The sequence below is a fragment of the Calonectris borealis genome, chromosome 2, assembly GCF_964195595.1.
Source record: "Calonectris borealis chromosome 2, bCalBor7.hap1.2, whole genome shotgun sequence".
Classification (NCBI taxonomy): domain Eukaryota; kingdom Metazoa; phylum Chordata; class Aves; order Procellariiformes; family Procellariidae; genus Calonectris; species Calonectris borealis.
The window spans coordinates 128,797,006-128,817,206 of NC_134313.1; the positions used below are offsets into that span (position 1 = coordinate 128,797,006).

At 45.8% G+C, this 20,201-nt stretch overlaps 1 protein-coding gene across 3 annotated transcripts in view; it reads right to left on the bottom strand.

The window, feature by feature from the left end:
* The window catches only part of UBE2E1 (ubiquitin conjugating enzyme E2 E1), a 45,870-nt gene extending 30,283 nt beyond the window's left edge, over positions 1-15,587 (bottom strand). The window contains exons 1-5 of one of the 3 annotated variants that reach the window (XM_075143418.1): positions 15,408-15,587; positions 15,239-15,275; positions 14,642-14,706; positions 13,101-13,279; positions 10,856-10,906 (exon numbers count right to left, since the gene is read on the bottom strand). In XM_075143418.1, the coding sequence (XP_074999519.1) occupies positions 10,856-10,906; positions 13,101-13,279; positions 14,642-14,706; positions 15,239-15,275; positions 15,408-15,587 (512 nt within the window). Of the gene's footprint in view, positions 1-10,855; positions 10,907-13,100; positions 13,280-14,641; positions 14,732-15,238; positions 15,276-15,407 lie in introns of those variants that run through there. The other 2 variants (XM_075143415.1, XM_075143417.1) reach the window with 2 other exon arrangements.
* Positions 15,588-20,201: the final 4,614 nt, after the last annotated feature.

Below are 20,201 nucleotides of genomic sequence, written 5' to 3' on the forward strand. Positions count from 1 at the left end.
AGGAAAAAAAAAGCAATGTCGCAACGTAAGTAGAACTTCATTTTTTTGGGAAGAGGGGATAGGGAAACATCTACAAGCCCAAGGACTAAACCTACTTTATTATTAAAGAACATTTAAACATAGCTGGAAATTTACATACCACTTTGCAAACACAGACAAAAATGAAAGAAGTCCTTTGCCCTGAAAATTCTACAGTCTAAATTCAGCAAGACAAATGCATGAAGGTTAACCCTTCACAAAAGCAAAGAGAAGCAGCTGAGTGACAGGAAACGAGGGCTTGCTTTAAATGGCAAGGCATAAAAAGAAGAGAGGCAAGTACTATTCCATAAAGGGCAGAAGTTGAACATTTTATGTGGCTAAAAGCGATGTCGAGTGGAACAAGGAGACAATCCATTCCCCTTGTACTCCCGCAGCATCCATAGCCACTTAGGGATGCTAACGGGTACATCCCTGACTTTTCTTTTTCAGTCTGTTTAAGGACCTGTTGCCCATGAATTTGTTCAGCCCATTTTTGAGTGTGCTGATACTATCTGCCTCCATGACCTCCTGCAGGAACAGCTTCCAGAACTCCACTGCCTACTGGGTAGAAGGACTTAACCTGTTCTAAAATGATCTCTTAACAGTTTCAGTGAATATCTCTGTTTCTACTATTATGGAATTTACTGAATAACAGTTCTTGTCATGCTTCTCTTCCAGTTGCTACAAAAGCAAGGTGTGCTCCTTTGGGAGATGCAGGTTCACAGGGCCTTCAAGAAATTAAATTTGCAACTTCCTATCTTTAACACTAGTCTTCTTGATTGGGATTGACTGAGTTTCAAGTGATTTTTTTTTAAACTTTCCTACCTTTTTTTGCTTGCTTGCTTGTTTCTCTCTCCCCCTTCTGCCCCCTCCCTCTATTTCTATGTCTGCCTTTCATTCCCTCTGCTCCTTTCTTGCTATCACTCCCCTAATTTTCTTCTCCCATTCCTCACTGTTGTTTTTTCACACCTCGCTCATGTGCTTCTAAAGATATAGGAGGACAGTCCATGGCTCAAGAGTCGCATGTAGCTCATGCAGCAGTTCAAGGAGGCCTGCAAAGATACAGTTGGGCACCTGTTACATGTATTCTTCAAGATATAGTAGATTGTGCCTTCTTGATTTACAGAGCATTGTAAACAGTGTAAGACTGTATAAACATGTTGACTTTATTGCTATATGAATATTTTGCCTCCCAGGTGGGGTGTAATGCAAGCAGCAGAGCAAAAACTATTGCTGCAGCTTGCATGCTTGCCTGTTTTAAAAATTCACCCATGCCCAAGAAGAGGTTGGCCGCTGGATGGCCCTCCCCATTCATTCAAGAGGAGGATGCCCCGTCTCTTCTGCTCCTTATAGAAGACATCAAGAAAGCAGAGAATCAGTCTGTCTCTGCTTCCACCTTTGCCGCAACTGTTTCAGCAACCAGTGCAAAATTGCCTCAGCCACCCTGATGGGCCATCTCTCTCTGGTGTCCCTTACAGTCACCGTTAACGCCTTGCACAATCTTGCTGTCCATAGGAACGTAACACCCTTCTGCCTCGAGTGGTTTTATGTCCTTTTCCATTCCTCACCTGCAACTCATTCATTCTCTCAGTCTTACCAATGCCTGCAATCTGATTAACCTCATAATGGGAGTGAGGAAAAAATTGGAAAAATGCTACTCTAAAGAAAGTATTAAAATTTCACTTTTTCAATCCTGGGATGCAACTAAAAGACAAGCAGGAGTGCAGCTGAAGGCCTGACACTAGTTATATTCAAAACCTAGATCTCCTACGTCACTCTTGTCGCTACTATACATCTTCTTGCCCAATTTCCTAGATCACGAGGGTGCTGTTGAAGTTCTATTTGAAGTAGGAAGGAAAGTATAGCCACAGCTTTAATGCAGTGGAGAACCCTAGTCAGATTCATGATATTTTGAGATTTTATTTGGCACAGCTATTTAAAGCCTTCAGTCTTTTCCCTCTCTCCCACAGACCCCCAAGTGTAAGTAGGCATAAATACTTTTATCAGAAGCCAAAGCACTACAAAATATGATGAGATTCTCAAATTGGGACTTACCCCATCAAAAAAAAACTAGACAATTCTAGTTGATAAACTACTTACAAGGAAGTCAAGGACACCAACTATAAATTAGGTGATGGCATGCAAGCATTTATCTCCTTTAAAAAGGTTACCAAGACACACGGGAAGTAATGTGCAAATACAGTATTACAACAATCAGTTTGATTGATCAGAAACTTCTGATGAAATGACCTTTTGTGGTATACTACAGTATCGATATAATTGCTTTCAAATTATGTTACTACAGTGTGCATTTTAGCAATCTTTCAAAACCATCTGCAACAGTTAAATGCTGCTTTAATTAAATATATTGCACTTCCTCCACCATTTAGAGGCCACTTCTCAGAGCAGTATACACTTGTTCACAATACCAAATAGCACACTGAAACTTTCTAGAAGTTGTCCACTTGAAAATTTTAAACATGTGACATATCCATAACAGTTATCACCTGAATTAGCACCTTAAAATTTTAGTGAAGATATTAAATCTGCATGCAAAACCTTTGAGACAGTTACCCTGACAGGATTCCTTGTATAACGATCACTACTGCCCTGAAGCTTTGCTGTTGTCTCCAAAAACTCTGACAAAGTTCCAAGCCCATACCAGAAGTATTTTTCTTCTTTTCATCAATTCATTTATCGTGAAAAAACACCTTCGACTTCAGAATTAATTTTTAATGTTGTGGGTCATTTTACTCCTGTGTGCAACTCTCTGCAGGATCCTAGCCATCAAAAGAAAGAAAGAAAAAAGATCCCAAGACCCCTCTCCTCATTTCTCCTTAATAGACACTGGAATTAGCTTCAATGGCAAAACCCTATTGCTCAGATATCCATAGCAGAAATAGCATTAAATATTTGCAGTCCACCTGCCTCGGGAAGCATCTCCCCTCTAGCCCACAGCATTTACTACTGCCTTTGCAATTCTCAGCACCAGTTCAAGATTCTCTGTGCTTCCAGCAAGTCCAGCAGCTCCACAGGGAAAGATGAGAAATGTGATTCTCTAATCTCTTAAAAAATCATTACACTAATAGAAAGAAAGTGCAAAATACATCTAACTAACATGCTGATTTGGTTTACACTCACTTTTGACTCTAAAAGGTGAAGCCTTTGGAGGAATCAAGCCCTCAATTCTGCACTCATTCACAGAAATACAGAAGCAAAGAAATTTAACAGGACTCTACATCATTAATCGTACAGCCTCTTTAATCCAATTACTTTGTATTTTCTCTTAAACAAATGAACTGCCAAAACTTGGCCTGGACCCAGTTCTCAGAACAGCTCAACTTAATCTTACCTGATCTATATTTTCAGTTGTGAAATCATGGAAGAGACCGGAGGGAGTGTGGGGAATCAAACACTACATTTGCCCTAAGCTACAATCTGCATGCCCCACTCTCCTTTTCTACCCCGCCTCCCATCCCAGGCAGTCCAGGTTAATAAAGAAAATAACATGGCATATTGGATGTTGCAAGTTAAGCACACAGATCTGTGATATATTCTCCTGGTAATGTCAATTAGCCCCTCATGCACAGAAAAGATGTATTAAATGCACTGTAGTAACCATTACACTTTACACAAATGCCTTAGAAGACCAATTGCATGTTGCTGAAATTTGCAAATTGGCAACAGAAACAAGAAAACCCCTCTGAATTCCAGAGTGTAGAGTGTTTATTTTGACAGTTGTAGTTTATTTATAGTACTTGACAATACATGTTCTCTAGTTCATCTTGTAAAATAATGAAGTCGGTATTTAGACCTCCACTGTTAAGCCTCAGAGGGCAAAATAAGTATAAACTTATTTCATTCAAATAAATGTACAGATTGGCAAGATTCTACTATAATGACTAAATTACATCATTAATTTATCTTAGTTTAAAGTACTTTCTTACGTGGAGAAAGCATAGCCCTTAACTTTGTATGTGACGAGCAAGTCTGCACAGATGTGCAATAATCTCTTAACCCATTCACACAAAACGGTATCTTCTTTTTGTCTAGTACGTTAAATACTTTTAGAGAGGTGCTGTATGGAAGGCTGGTCTGTCATGTACAATTACAGAAGAGCGCAGGTGGAGGCTGCAGAAGTTTCACTATGCGCTAACCCATCAATAAACTTAATCCATCGACATATCTTGTACCGGTGCAGGTGAGCTCTGTCTCCATTCCCAGCACAACCCCCTTCGACAGCGGGGCCAAAGTTAACATCTTGTCAGATGGCATCTTATCGGCTGTCAAGACCAACCCATTCTTCAGAAACCACAAAGCTCTCAGTCACTAGCAACCGGCCCTTGCTGAAATCCTCAGACACAAAACCATCCCCTATCACTTTCTCAATCGCCCAGACTAGCCAGTTCTCCGTGGATAATTTTGTCTTCGTATAAAAAGACAAGATAGATTCAAGCCCTTAAAGTACAAATACTCCACACAGTGTTTCCCATTTATGTCTATAAAGTACCATATATATAACTCATGAATATTTCTTAAAACAAAACCAGACACATAACCTGCTGCTATACACATATCCAATATAAAAATCTAGACAGACAGAGCTGGAATACAACTGAAATGAAACCAAATTAAAGACTGCATAACCAGGAGGAAATATTAGAGTTTGTCAGATAAAACATATACGCAGCATCATAAACACAGTTGCACAGTGCCCTCCAAGGGCAGCAAAGCTGAAAGTCAAATAATAAAATTAAGTGGTATACAAGAGAGTGTGCACAGAAGGGATTTCAATCCTCTTTGTTCTTAGCCATGATACAATTTCACAGTCGCTCTCAAGATTCATCGTTCCGATGTTTGGCATGCAAGAGCACAGAATGCAGTGCATTTGGGAATTACTGAGCCAGGATGTGCCAAACAAAATCTACCACAGCATCAGCCAGCTCCTGCCACAGCATCCGAGCAGCCTGGCCATCAAAACGTTTCTGATTTTTAAAGGGAGCCAATAAATAAAAACAGGAATATCTTCAGGAAGGTGAATTCCTGTAATATTAACTAATCAATCCACAGTAAAAAAGCTGCCCCTGTGTAGCTATTGTCTGAGTATGTCAGGCAGAGGACGTCGCCTGCAGGAGCTGCTACCTACACATACTTCAAATTCACTGAGTGTAGAAATGGTATTATTTTTATGGTTTGCAAGCTAGACCATACACAGCTGCGGAGAATCTCTAAATTAGTTAATATACCGTTTCAAAAGGAAGAGTTATTTCTCCAGGGATCATGTGCCAAACAAAGGGGGGAGGGAATGCTGAACCACTGGTAGTTTATATGACAAAAGATATTTTTCAACTACACGCAGCACTAATTACGAAGGTTCTTCCTATCCTACGGCTGGAAACTTCTCACAGAAAACACTCTCATTTCAGAGAAACAACATGACGGGGGCGGGGGGGGGGGGGGGGGGGAGAAAAAAGTGCTAAAACCACTTTTGCAAGCTGATATTTTTCATTAAACGTGATCTGCATTTTTTATTTCCACAAGGAAGTAAAACCCAGCATTTGTGTCATTCTTGCTCTAATAATTTGGGTGCACATTAAAAAAAAAAAAAAAAAAGATCTTACTGAAATTAAGATTTTTAATTACAAAATCTAAGCCCAGAAAATTTGTGCTAGAAAATGGCTATGTTCAGGAAGGACTATTCCAAGCATGAAAATAATAAAAACACCACTGATATTATAGTTTAACAGTGATAGTCCATCCTTAGATAATACACTAGATTTAAAAGCAAAAGCACTTAAAGCATTATTGGAGTTGGAGGTATTGAGAAAAATACATCTGCAAAAAATTACAAGCACCATAAAAACAAATGTAATTAAAACAAATGCCAGACTTTCATGGTATGTAGATAAAATATATTAATTATAATATGAAACTATTGAGTTCAAACCAGCCTTTGAGCCACACATTTTCTGCAGACTTCTCTCTAGCCACGAAATCTTAATTCCACATTGCAAAGTTTTGAAAACTATGAATATTCCACACACAGAGAGTGTGGAGCACTCTCCATTATAGTGGAGAGCACTTCTCCCCACCACCTATACTGAGACATATATTTATTAAGTGCTGACAGTTAACTTTCACAAGACTCTCAGGGAGATCTGGTCCTTATTCTGTGAATTTACAAAAACTGGGCTGCAGGAGCCAGGAAACACAACTGTATTTTATTATTATTTAAATAATGAATTTGTGATAGCATTTCACTCTGAAGCAATGGTAAGCCTTGCAGGCAAATGCCTCATTCAGTAAAGATTTGAAAATTATTTTTGTTTAAATAACAGCTGGTCTTGCCTATATGGACTTAAATGAGCCATGTGGAGACAAACTTGTTTCAGTTTGGGTACAAAAGATTAAAAAACATTAATTCTAGTTAATATCCATTTTGGTCCCTCTACACAGATGGGAAAAATAACATTAAATTACCATGCTTCCATACAGTCAATACCAGACACCCAATAAAGCACAAATTCAAAGCCCTGCTCATAACGCAACCGATGCACACAGTTCCAGCAGAACAGCTCAGCTGCAAGTTAGCCTGAAACAAAGGAGATTTACATTCATTTCTCCACTTTGCCACAGACTTCCTGTGTGACCTTGGACAAGTCACTTGGTTTTTGTGTGCTGCAACTCCCCATCCCTAAAATGGGGAAAAACATTTCTTTCATAACCTCACAGTAATTAGCAGATTTCAGGAGATGCTTAGATATAGAGGTCAAATAAATGACATAAAGAGAATAAACAGTACTTAAAGCTTTAATTAACTTCTGTTAAAGCTTTAGAAACCTTGTCACAATGACAGAAGGAAAGCTTTGGCACAATACAAGTGTTATCTACAAACAAAGCTCAGGTCTGCCTATGTAGCAAGATGGAACCATATTTTGACATCTGCAGACAGTCGCGGAAGCAGATTTCCATGACATGACATACACAGACATGACATACTCCTCCATCACCAACATGCAGAGCAGACCAAAAGTCCAAAGTCTCTAGGTACCTCCTCTGAGTTCTAAAACAAGAGTTATAACTTTCTGATGTAATACAAAGTAAAAGAACAAATCACCAGGTACCCTCTTAAAAGATTTTAAATACTTCAGGTCCAAACAGTTATTCTCCAATTTATATTAACCACTAACCACCTTTTGAACTTGAAAGCCACATTTAACTTTCATAACTCAGTATTAATATCAGAAATCAAATCATCTTGCAGACAACAGAAAGTTAAAGACCTCTACAGTGCCAGCCTACCGAAAACAATGAAGAGGGTAAGACCACTCAGAAGTAGCCAAATGCTACACATATATTACACTAGGACACTTATGAGGACAGCATTGCCTCCATCAGGAATCCACAAATTTGTGAAGTGTATTAAATACATCTTTTTAGAAAATGTCTTCAAGTCCAAAAATCTACTTTTTGAATGCAGGCCAAACATATACTGCGTTTCCATGCACATATTCTGCACTTCTGTACAAGTAAGCGTAAAATCAAAATCACAGCCTGGGGAAAAAGACTTGAGGGACAAAGGGACTACATGGGATGATGAAGCAGTCAATGAGAGACGAGCACAGGTAAGCATTTGAGGGACACCGGCAAGCTATGGAAAACCAGAAGCAAGGCAATTACTGAGGGGAGAGGAAGTTCTGGGACAAACTTCCCCTCATATTACCCACATATGTGTAAACCCACACAGCTGCTCAATCACAGGGTGTTGAGTGTGCTTTGGGTTTGGGTTTTTTGTTGTGTTTTTTTTGTTTTGTTTTTTGTTTTTTAAACAGATGATCTGTGGGTTACACACATGAAAATACGGTCACTGCAAGCTACAGAAATAAAAATGAAACGCATTGGTTTTTAAGCTATTTTGTTTGAAATATCAACTGGTTTTCATTATTTGTAATTGCATCTTATATGTGGTGTTTTATAAGAAGAAAAATAAAACAGTTCTTACTAAAAATCATTTACAACCTAAAGCTTTTTCTTTCAATATGCAGAGCTGCTCTGGGATGTGTTAAATATCTTGAACTCCCATTACTGCAATAAGACTGGAAGAAGAACAGCACATTGCAACAAGGCCAAAAATTAAAGTATGGCCAACAATGAACTGCTATCAAACACCAGGCATGGCACAGAACAGGGGAAAATACAAAGATGGTGGTGAGGGGTGTAAGAACAAATGTTCAGCAGAAAAAAAGAATATGACATTTCCAACATAACACAGGATACAGTTTCGGACGCACATTTTCAAATGTGACTTCTGAGACTTTGGTACCCTTAAAGTTGACAGCAGAATAGGTAGTACCTGGTGTCGTATATAGCTCCCTGAATATATAAATTTTGAGATTAGTCTTGCAGGAGAGAGTGAGATGCCTAAAAGGAGAGGACTGCCCTCCCCTCCAGTGACACCTGAAAAAAGGTGAGGATAAGCAAAGTCACGAAGGCAGGAAATTGAAACTAAGTTCTGGAACTATGTATTTAATACCTCCCTCACAGCTTGCTAATAACGTTCACACGAAGGAGGGAAAAAAAAAAAAAAAAAAGAAAGTAGTGACACTGTGAGCAGGCTTCCCCAGAGCAAATTTTGGCAACCTTAAACATCATGCAGCAACCAGAGTCTCTCAGTTGCTTAAATCTCCTCACTCTCACAAATTGACTATTTCTATTTCTTTTTCCACAAGAGGTGAACTTTCCCCGTAACTGCGATAGCTGAAACTCATCTCACTGTTGTGGCAATCGGCACCTGCCTACCCTTTTACAAACCAGCTGCTACAGAAGCAAACTCCCAGTGCTTGCCTGTGCAATCGGAACCTCATTAGCCATAAGCAGAGCTGTTCTCCTTCACTCCCGGCACTATCTTTACTGAAGCAGGATGACTTCACCCCAAGATGAGCAATACCAAAACTCCTTTGGTCACACACACACAAATCCCTCCATTCACGTTTTCCTACCTATCAACATATTAAGAGATAGTAACAATTACACCAGTTTCATGTATTATTTGCAAGAGTTGCCAGCTTTCACTGTCACTCATTTGAAGGTCAGAAGGAATGCAGAATACTTGTAATTATATTATGGGCGAAGATTAATCATCACTACTTGTACTGTGAACTAATTTTTACCATTAGAAATATTTATAAAGGCTGAAACAACACAAACTTACTATGTGGGCCTTGAAGTGCATTATCCTCAGTGGTCTACGTAATTAAAAAAAGAAAAATCAAAACCATATTCTATTTTGACAGGTAGTCTGCTAGCTCATCTTTACCTTGAATGATGCCAATTGAAACAAGGACAAATTAGGGTTCTAATATTATTTGCACAAACCTTCAGATGAAACCTGCAATCTGACAACCTCATATACTATCCCAACTTTTGGATAGATTTGCGAAGTTCAGAGTGCAGTCCCAGCACCTTGATCGTCCAAACTCAGTTATCTGCAGAGCAAGCCACAGTGCCTTTCTGAGCTGTACTTCTGAGTTTCTTTCCCATGAAAATCAGGTTATGGTGGGAGGAGGAGGGGAAAGCATGTGGACTTCATCCTGACACAAAGCCAGGATGCAGACAGGACAGACACCTCCAGCCCAAGAGCTGGAAGCTCTTGTAATATTCAGGTAGTCATTATTGTCACTGAAACAATATTGTCACAGCTAAAGATTTCAGAGCTCATCAGTTATTTTCCAAACAGCACAAAAATCTTAGTACCAGCCTAGACCTCTACTCACATGCCTCATTCCATCCCTCCTTTCATTAATTATGATTCTTGGGACTGGAACCGAAAGAGTGGCTCTGGACCTGTCAGATTAACTCTTGTGCTAATGCCTCCCTGCAGACTAACAGCAGCAAAAAGCTTCAATAAAAAGGTTCACGTGCACTTGTGGGTGGCAACTCAATACTAAAAAGACCAACTTAAATAATTATTTATAAACAGAATTTTCTCTGATTTCTGCTATTACCAACATCAAAAGGCCTCAAACCTCAGCCACAGCAAGAAGATAGGAACAGAGTTGTGCTCTGGCAACTACAGCGAACACAGACTAGACCAAAAGCCACTTTCCTCTCGAATGAACAAGCACAACCAAAGATGTTACACCACTACTGTCTCCTCTCCAAATGCAAAGAGGCTCGGGCCACCATGCAATGAACCAAATCAACCTGCCAGACGTTTTAAAGAAACGGTACAAGTTTCTAAAACATACTTAAAAACAAGCTGCTCTATAAAGGGCAACAGAATATCCCTGCTTGTTATTTCATCAGCTAACATGTGTGCTCCTGCAGGGCACCCACTGAGTGATGAATTCACGCTTCTCTTCCACTGTAAGTTACTGTTCACAGCAGAACTCTCTGAGCTGAAAAGCTCGTAGCATTTTACTATTCTCTGCTTCCTTGGCAGGACTCTTATTTATATAAGATTAGTGCAGTCAGGCATTAGATTTATAAACCAGAAAAAACAAACACGGAGAAAGTTTTCACACTCTTCTTTATAGGCCAGTTTCGGAAACATACACACAAAGCAGTATAACAGATTGAAATGCAATTGTTAAAAAAAACGAAAACAAAACAATCCCCAAAACAAACTGAAAACTCGTCTCAAAACAGATATAATCTCTGGAGGTCCCCCTACCTGGAAACTATTTAATGTCATCCAAGCATTCACAAAAGTAGTCGGCCACCTAAACAGCCATTCCTCTGCTCTATCCAGAGCCTCCGAGGACAGCTACAACATACACAGGCACACTTCAGCCCCTCACCTTCCCCCACCCTCCTCAGGGAGGGAATTGACACCAACCTGCAGTTGGGAGGTGGATCTAAGGTGATGTCAGCCAATTCCTTCTGAATCCTGTGGCAATAAAAGCAAGAAAGAACAAAGGTAAGTCACTGTGTGGGATAGCCGTTAACACATACGCCTTACAGACATACTGTCACTGCGAGTTTGCAACACTACATAAGAGAAAGGCACTCTCAGTTGCAGCCTCCCACCAGTCCAAACACACTAAGCAGGACAGGCACCCTGTTACAGAGACAGTCGAAAAGCAGAGAGGCAGCGTGCACTGAACCCAGACAGGTGCATTGTTGTATGCTCCCATAAAGATGCCAACAACACAGGGGCAGTGGAAAAGACCGTCCAACCAGCCTGTAAATGAGGGAAAACCTCTGCCAGTGTGATGCACCAAGTGCTAGGAGGAAACTGCAGTCTGAAAAGGAATTTTGTCTTGCTGGATTGAGGGAAACAGTCATTGCCAAATTGGCTCCCCCTCCTCTCCCCCCCCAGCTTCCCATCACCATCCTGAGAAAAAACACCAGCCCCAAGGGAGTGAATAACTGCGCCATTCCCAAGGACACTTAAAGGAAGGTATCTCTTTCCAAGGCTCCTGCACATTCCTGCCACCTTCAATTCTCCCCTCTCTTCACCCTCAAGAGCCACACAACATCCCCACGTCCCCTCCCTCAGGACTCCAGACGCTCCCTCTCTTCACCACATTCAGACAACACCCTGTCCTCCCTGCCCAGACTATTCTGGGCTCACACTGCTTTTGCCACAAAACGCCCAACCAGCTATCATGCCCTTCCCTGGAGTCCCATTACTGTCACTCAGGCTTCCCCTCCAGATTTCCCCACCCAGCACTCAGTCTGCCTCCCTTCTCCTTTAAACTCAGCCAGCCTCTTCTGCCTCTCTTCCACTTGTCATACATGACAACCACAGCCTTTTCATATTAGGCAGTTTACAATCTTCTTTTTAAAATAGTTAAGGGCATGACACACAAACACTGCTTGCCACTATCTATGTCAGTTTGCCATGAGTGGAGATCTGGAATAACCAAACTGCCTAAATTCTACAAAGCCACAGAGAACTTAGTTGTGATGACAGGGCATTTGCATAAAACCCCAGTCACTTTTGACACCTACAGATACAACCTCTCTGTGCTGCTTGGCAAAGCTGCGCAGTGAGATGCTTTATTATTCTTACTATTATTATTATTATTATTATTCTATTCTATTACTATTATTATTATTATTCTTTACTATTCTTACTATTCTTATTATTCTTGCTTTTCAAGCAAGTTTGCTTGAAAACTTCCATTTGTCAACTTAGCTCCCTGGAGCAGGATGGTGCTGAATTCAGGTGAAACACAGAATAAATAAGAAAGGGTAACAATTTATTTAAAAAAAAAAAACTGAATGGCTCCAAAAATCTGTCCAGGTGAAGAAAACTGACTGACGTAGCTGTTCTGGAATTACTATTCTATGCAGGCATCTCTCCCCCATGTAGACATTATTCTGGAATAAAAATGATTTCATTCTCAAAAAAAAACCCCACAACCCACTCTGTGCTGTGAGCAAAGACTATTTTAGAGCAGAATGTCCACAAGTGGACCTGCCGTGAATTTTTTATTCTAGTCAACATCCAACCATACACAGAAAATTCAATATAAGTGATGAGCAGACAGAAAAACAGTAATATATTTGGTGGAAAAGGTTTGGGGCTATATTACACCACTTGCACTAGAGTGCACTCCCCCAGTGCAAGCAAACTCAAAACTCCTCACAAACATTAATTCATCCCCAAAGCAGTCCTGGAAAGAAAAAAGCCACTCCAGAGCAATGCCAACCTACAGAGAGGGAAACTGACGTTGAAATGCAATGCCTTCCAGTAGCAGAGAAGGAATTAAGGTCCTACATGCCAATCCTACATCATCCCTATAACTGATGCTAATAAGGAAAAAGGAAAAGACACTGAAAATAATTGAGGGATAGAATAACAGCCCGGAGGAAGAAAAGACAGGAAAATATTTGGGATGGAAGAGAGGAAGAAGCAGGAAGAGAGACCAGAGAGCAGTGAAGTTGGGCAGACGCTCGCTGCACTGAGACACTGAAAAAAGTGAGACAATGGCAGCTTCGTGTGGAAAGGTTGAGCATAAGGGCAAGAGATGAGGAATGGGAGCAGCAAGGGAGCAGTGGGGGAATGGAGCAAAATAAAATGAGGAAGGAGAAAAGATGCAGTGAATCAGTGAGAAAACTGACTGCAGCCTCACCTCTTGGCACTGGTAGATAGCAGCTTAGAGTTTTTACTCATGCTGACTTTGCTTTCCTTCTTCTTAGGCGTGCTTGTCTCTTTCTCTGTCTGTTGGTTGGAGGATGAAGATGAGGAGGAGCTGGTGCTGGCCCTCGAATCGTCATCCGACATAGCGACCCCCCCACCACACACCCCAACCTGGAGAGGAGACACCATGGGGCGTGGGGAACAAACAGTGAACACACACACAGAGAAAGACCGCTGACAATCTCACTCTGTGTTTGGGTCATGCTCCTTTTAAAGGGTCCTCGTGTCTCCCTCTCCTCTTCAGGCCCTACAGTCGAAGCAGGAGGAGCAGTAGCCTCCCCTGCACCAGTAACACCGAGGGGCAGGGGGAAAAGGACTTTTAAAGCTTCCTCTCAGAAAGCAAGTGCGAAATGAGAGAGGAGAGACTGGAAGGAGGACGACTGCAAGGATCAGGGAAGCTGAAAGCAATTCCTTCTAATCTCCCCCAAACTGCACACACAAGAGGAGCCATCACCACCCACCACTATCCAGCCTAGGGGTGTAGGAGATAAAAATGGAACAGCTCCGGTCCCTTGGGTTCCCGGGAGGCACGTGGGGAAGGCGGGAAGGGAAGGGGCTGGGGGGGGGGGGTGACCGTCGCCAGCACTAAAATGGAAGTGGGGCATCACTGGCAACGGCGGGGAGACCCCGAAGGAGGATCTGTGACCTGCGGTGGGGAAACCCCTGCCTGCTGGATCGGGTGTTGAGAGCAGGGGGGGCAGGGAGCGGGGGAATGAAGGGGAACAGCTAAGCAGGGAGTGGGGTGCATGGAGGGGACCACCGAGGCCCACTGCACCGAGGGGCATGCCAGCAAACTGGGAAGGGAACAGAGGGTCTGTGCTGGGGGGGTGCGGGGCGGGGGGGAGAGGAAAAGAAGGGCCAGGGCCTACAAGGGGTGAGAGCAGAGGGCCTGGGGAGGCCGGTGGCAGGGAGGGGGGCAGCGGGGTGCCGGAGGGAGGCAGCCCGGTTTCATGCGGGCACCTCGAGGGCACAGGGGAGGAGGGCGAGCACGGTGGGCTACCGAGGGCAGGTCCGCACCCGAGAGGGGCGAGAAGCCGTCGGGAGGGATGGGGGGGGCAGGCAGGGCACCCCCGGAGAGTTAGGGTGGGAGCGAGGGGGACAGGCGCGGGCCCGGGGCGAGCGGCGACGGGGCAGCAGCGGGCCGGGGGGCCGGCACACGGCCGCCTCCCCCTCCCAGGGCCACCGGTCCCCGGGGAGCTCCCCTGCACCCGCCGGGTCGCCCCCGCTGCCGCCCCTCCGCCCGGCGAGAGCCGGGGGCAGGGGGGCCCGGCCGAGCTCCCCCGGCCGCGGGCCCGCAGGGCCGGGCGGCGAGGGGCCGAGGGGACAGCGGTACCTGACAGCCCCGGGCGCGATCCCCCTGCCCCGCCGGCTCCGCCGCCTCCCGCCCCATCGCCGGGCCGCGGCCGGCCCTGCCCCTCGCCCCTGCCCCCGGGACCGGTGGGGAGGGCGGCGGGGGGTGCCCCGTCCCCCTACCTCTCCCTTTGTGTCTGGCTGCTCCTCCTCGGTGCGGCTGGGCCTGGCCACTCGTGTCTCTCTCGCTGGGAGAGAAGCGGAAGTGCTGCAACAGCAACTATTAAACAGGCAATGGCTTCCCTGGCTGCCTCCCCCACTGCCGAGCGGGGCTGGGGGGCGGCAGGGCCGGGGCGCCACCCGCCGCCGCCTCGCTCGGAGCGGGGGCCGGGGGCGGGCAGGCAGCGGAGCCCCCGCTCCGGGGCTGGAGGGAGGGATCCCGGCAGCCACAGTCCCCCCCGTCCCCCCCGCCTCCGGGTGCTGGGGAGGGAAGAAAGGGGCGCTCGGAGGGGGACGTGAGTTTTTAATGGAGACCCTCTGGAAAGTAATCTGCAGGGGTGTCGAGGGGGGAGGGATAAACGCCCTCCCCGGCTCCGCTTCTGCTTCCGTGCGAGAGCCCCACAGGGACGCGGTGGAGGCAGGTGGCTGGGAGAGGGGCAAAGCTCCCGGGGCTGCTTTTTTTTGACGCTGAGAGGGGGTTATTAGGCTTGATGGGGGGGCTGCTTGCTTTCCTCCTATTCTTACAACTGTTTCAACCCCAAAGCTTCTCCCCTGCCTCACCTGCTTTGTCCCTCCGGCAGCAGCAGCAACTTCTCACCTGTCTCAGTTGGAAAGCAATAAGGGGGGGGGGGGGGGGGAAGGGGAAAAAGAAAAAAAAAAAAGAGCCCAGCCCAAAGCCCCCCCCCCCAGCAAGCCAAAAGGAATCCCCGGCAGCTTTCCCGTCTCTCACCTGTTTCAGCCCTAAAGCAGCAGCTGCGTCTTCCCTTCCCTCCCCCGGCTCAGCCCTGAACCAGCAGCAGGAGCAGCCGCTTCCCACTCGCCCTCGCCCGGAGTTCAGGATTCCATTGTCCCCCACACTGCACTTGGTGACATCACTGACACACAAAGAAGGGGTACTTCGTGATGTCATCAACGCATGCTGGAAGAGAAAACAAAATCCTGGGCTCGGGGCTTGGCAGCGACAGCACGAAAAACCCCCTTCAATTTTTCAAAGGTAAAAGTATTAGGGATTTTTTTTTCCTCCCCCCCCGCAACCCCCTGATGAGGAGCCCATCTGCGGGAAAGGCGCAGCGGCATTGAGCCGGCTGGGCTGCTAGCGTATTGTATTTGCGAGGCGTTTTACTCATCTCCCCGAAATCTTTGCTGTCGATCTCTTGCTCTCCCTGCCCACCCAACGGAGAAAAGTGATTTGGCTGGAGCGACCCGCCACCCCCAGTCCACGCGTGGGCGCAGGGAGCAGCCCACCATCCCCGCGGGCCGCCCCGGTGGGCTGCCGCGGCTCTTCCTGGAGGTGCCGGACCCACTCGTGAAGGGACAATAGGGATCAGCATTCCCACCGACTTCAACGGGGGCAAATTTGGCTCGGTGCCGTCAGTTTCCACAGGCTACCGAGGGATCGCCTATCGAATTACTTGGGTCTCTTCAGTGGCCGAAAATACAATGACTGTCACCACCGCGCATCGCGATCGTGAAAAGGAGTTTGTGTTCTCACGCGTCCTCCGGCGGGAGGACCCCGGGGTGATCCGCGGGCACCACGCTGCTGCCTCGACAGAGTGCTGTTGCGACATGACGCCTTGGGAGTCCCGGGGGTTCAATGACATAACCGAGGCCGCCGGACCGGTGGGGGATGGAGGGGTGACACGGCCCCGCGCCCAGGGGGACATCCCGGGGCTGGACGTCTCCGCTTCATAGCGGCTGGGAGGGAGATGATGGGCGGGCAGTCGAGGCTGGCTCCTGCTGAATCCCGGGCTCCCCGTCTCACGCTGCCAGGCGCTGCCCGTTCCCGGGAGCCGCCGCGGGGCCCGGGGCCGGCGCTCCCTCCGGCCCCGCACGCCAAGATGGCCCCAGCGGGCGGCGGGCCTCCCCCCTGAGGGGCTCGGCGGGCGGAGGGCCTGGGTCCAGCCGGGGGAAGCCTTGCCGAGCCCCGCAGCGAGCGGCCTTGCCCAGGTGCTGCCTTCGGGCTCCTGTGGGACCCAGCTCTCTGCCCACCAGCGGCACAGGTGGCGTGAAGCTGGCTCCCGAGGGGAACCTCTCCGGGAGGACCCTGTCCCTTAGCAAGGGCGCAGGCTTGGGGGGGACGAAAACCTAAAGGTTGGGTCGGGTAATGGATCCCTGTGGCTTCTTTTGGGGACTTGAAGAAAAGGGGTGTTTGGGCCAGGTGGAAGCAGGACTGCCTGGGGATGCTGAGCCGAGCCTTTGTGGGACAGTGGCTTCACGCTTTTGTGACTGACCACAAGGATCTTGTCATGGCACTGATCCTTCACCATTTATATCCAGTAATCCTTGAGCCAGAGGAACCCCTGGAGGGGACACCCAAGCAGGAAGAGCATTTCTTTTTGTCACCCTTCCCTCTGCTTCCTTGGACCTCTGCATCTGCTGCTTCTCCCTGCTCATCCTTCTCCCGGTCCCCCCAGTTTTCTGCACACATCTCAGCAGCACCTCATTTCACCTGGATTAATCCCGAAACTACCTGCACTCCCTACAGACTTGCTGCCCAGCTTCCGTGTGGTTGAGCAGTGCAGTGCGTTAGATAGGTACACCAGCAACATTGTGAGAGTCACCCTGACAAAAGAAGGCATTCCACTGCAGTGTCACGCTTCCTGGTCTTTGAGTGGGTTTTTTTGGTTTTGGGGTTTTTTGTGCTAACGCTCCTCTTCGGTCTTTATTACCTGTGGTACTACATATTAGGCCTTGGTGTATCATCCTCCAAAAGCAGCTTGCAAGCATAGCTAACCTGTCTAGTTTGACCTATGGGAATGACACTTGAGAAGTCGTGTTCAGCCTTCCCTCCAGTAACTGTGGAGCTTTGGCATCTCCACCATTGATAACGGCCTCGAAGGCACGTAATAAATTTCATGAAAACTGGCATTTAGATAAAGGCGTGTGATCCGATCACTTAGTGCCCCTCATTGACGAAAGAGGGGCAGAATTCACCTCCTATATACTTAACATCAACCCAGCTGCTCTGTCAGCATTCTCCAAACTGACCCGGGGGCTGTGGAGGATGGGGCTGGCGGTATGGTGCTACGTCCCCAGCGACAAATACAGGAGATGAGAGGACACAAAGCAAGGTGACCAGGCTTCAGAAATTTCGCTGCTTATGGAGCAACTTTTTAAAAACAGAAAATCTTCACTTTCACCACAAACAAACCTCCAGCCCTTTCCTGTCATCGCAGGAAACCTGCACCAAAGTCAAATGAGACAACTGAGATTAATAATGAAAGCCCTCCACTTCTGTAATAGGGGGCAGGGAAAACGTAAAGATTGTTACAAAATCACACGCACACTTTTCCTTTATTATGTGAATAACCTTGGTAGGGGGTTATCTGCAGCACACAATCCTTGGTAACTCTCTTCAAAGTAATAATACGATAACCAGCAGCAGCGGTTATTTACTTTGATGCCTACCCAGAAATGCATTTGCTGAAAGCACCTACTAATGTCATCGCTTTAGCAGCTATTACAGTGGCAACTCCCATTTTATGACTTTCCTCCTAGGTCATGGCTAGGATCAGGCAACGGGCTGTTGTCTTGTGTTAGCTGTGCTGTACCCATAGCCCTGGAGAGAGAGGGAGCCAAGAAGCCAACTTCTATGCCCAGAAACATTTTTGCAGCTTGCCTTGCTCCCACCCTTGATTGTCCTCTCAGCCCTGCATGGACACTGAAGAACTGGAGAAGAGCACAGAACATGATCCTTTTTCCAGCAAACAGGAGAACTAGCTCCTCTAATCCAATCTCTTCCCATCTTGGGAATTTTGACAAAACCTCACTGATCTGCTTCTATTTCTTTTCTGAAGTGTGTGCACTTTATCAGGCGAGATTTCTTTCTTATCAGTGCTTCCTCTCTCTGTCTTCTTACTTTTTATTCTCTCCTTTTTTTTTGGCTAGGTTGTACAAAGGACTTGCAGAGGAAAACTGACCCAGATTATTCATTTTCACTGTGCCTCAAGCTTTTTTAATCGATGGCACTAGCTCAGTGTAGCAACTGAATAGGATTAGTCACTTTTCCCTCTGGATCGAGTTTGGAGGAGACTGCAAAGCTAGATGACTAGAACCGAGTTGCCTTTGGGGCTTTGAGCTTAATTCACAACAGAAGCTAGCCAATTCAAATCACTCTGAGCCTTCTGCTAAAGGAAGGTGACTAGGATTAGTCCCTTTGTACCATCTCAGCTCCAGATACAATTTCAGCATTATTCCTGGCTGATCTGTTTGGGCCAGAGCCAAAGCCCCTTATATTTCCATTAATTCCAGTGAGTTTTGCATCAGGCCTTTTGTGGGGAGCAGAAAAGAAATGATCATCTGTTTGGCTCTTCTCATGTCAGCTCGCTGCTAATGTCATGCTTGCAAGCGACAGCGGGAAAGCCAGAAACATGCTGATATCTCACACAGTCCTGTGATGACACACTTTGTCCTTTTTGTGTGACCCTGTGATAGAAGGTGAGGTAGCAAGGAAAAGCTATGATAAGCTCAGGGCTTATGACACAGCTATTTGAATAAAGCTAGGCAGAAACTCTGAATTGGGCCGAAAGAGGAAGGAACTGCATTCAAATGAGAGAAAACGTAACAGAGAAAACGCAAGTGGCTCATTTATGTGATATAAGGGTAGTGAATTTACAGGCTCACCCTTCGGTTTCCTGCTCACAACTATCTGGCCATAACTTAATGATGCAGTCCAACTTCCCTTGCTGTAATTTTCTCACACAATACAGCTCTTAGTCCTTATAGTTATATCTTTTTCAATTCCTTACGGAAAAATGACAGGGTCCACAAACAGAAAAAGACTTGTTTCCTCTCCTTTTATTCCAGTGCCAAAGAAGACTTAGTTGTGGAAGGAAAAGTTTAGGTCTCATTGTCAGACCCCTGCTATTTGCTACTTGGTTTTGGTTTTGTTTGAGACTAGTCCTCGGAGCTCTCTGAAGGCCTTGCCGAGAGACTGTCGTGTGGGCAGAAAGGCTTGAGACCTGTTACATGTCTTGGCCTTTTTAAAGTCCTGGCCGAACTCCCACAGACTTGAAGAGTGGTTGTCAATTCATTCCAAAACCTTAAGCAGAGAAGTATAGCTGCATAAAACTACACATATCTTCTACCTCTACCGTGCTTCCTTTATGCCTCTCCCGGTATATGGTCTGGTTCATTTTGGTAACTGAAAAACTGAAGATGCTTAGATCAATTCAGTTTCACAGCATCAGAAGAACTTTCATGAGATATATTTCCAGGGTTTTCTGCCTTGCTTCCAGGTGATGAGATTGAGCCTTAAAATTGATTTACCTTGAAGACACAATGATTCACTACTTTCTCAGTTTGCCCTGTCTATATCTAGTACTTAGCGATCAGGACTGAGAGATACGTGATGCTTTCCCTGTCTATGCCTCTAGCAGTCACTCCATATTTCTGAGCCTCATTTTCCCTCCTGTAAAAGAAGAGAATGATGTTAATCAGGAGCGAGACTGAAAATGTAAATAGAGGTGCACATACAGACTTCACCCCTGGCCACTCATTAGACTTTCCTGTCGCTTCCTTTTTG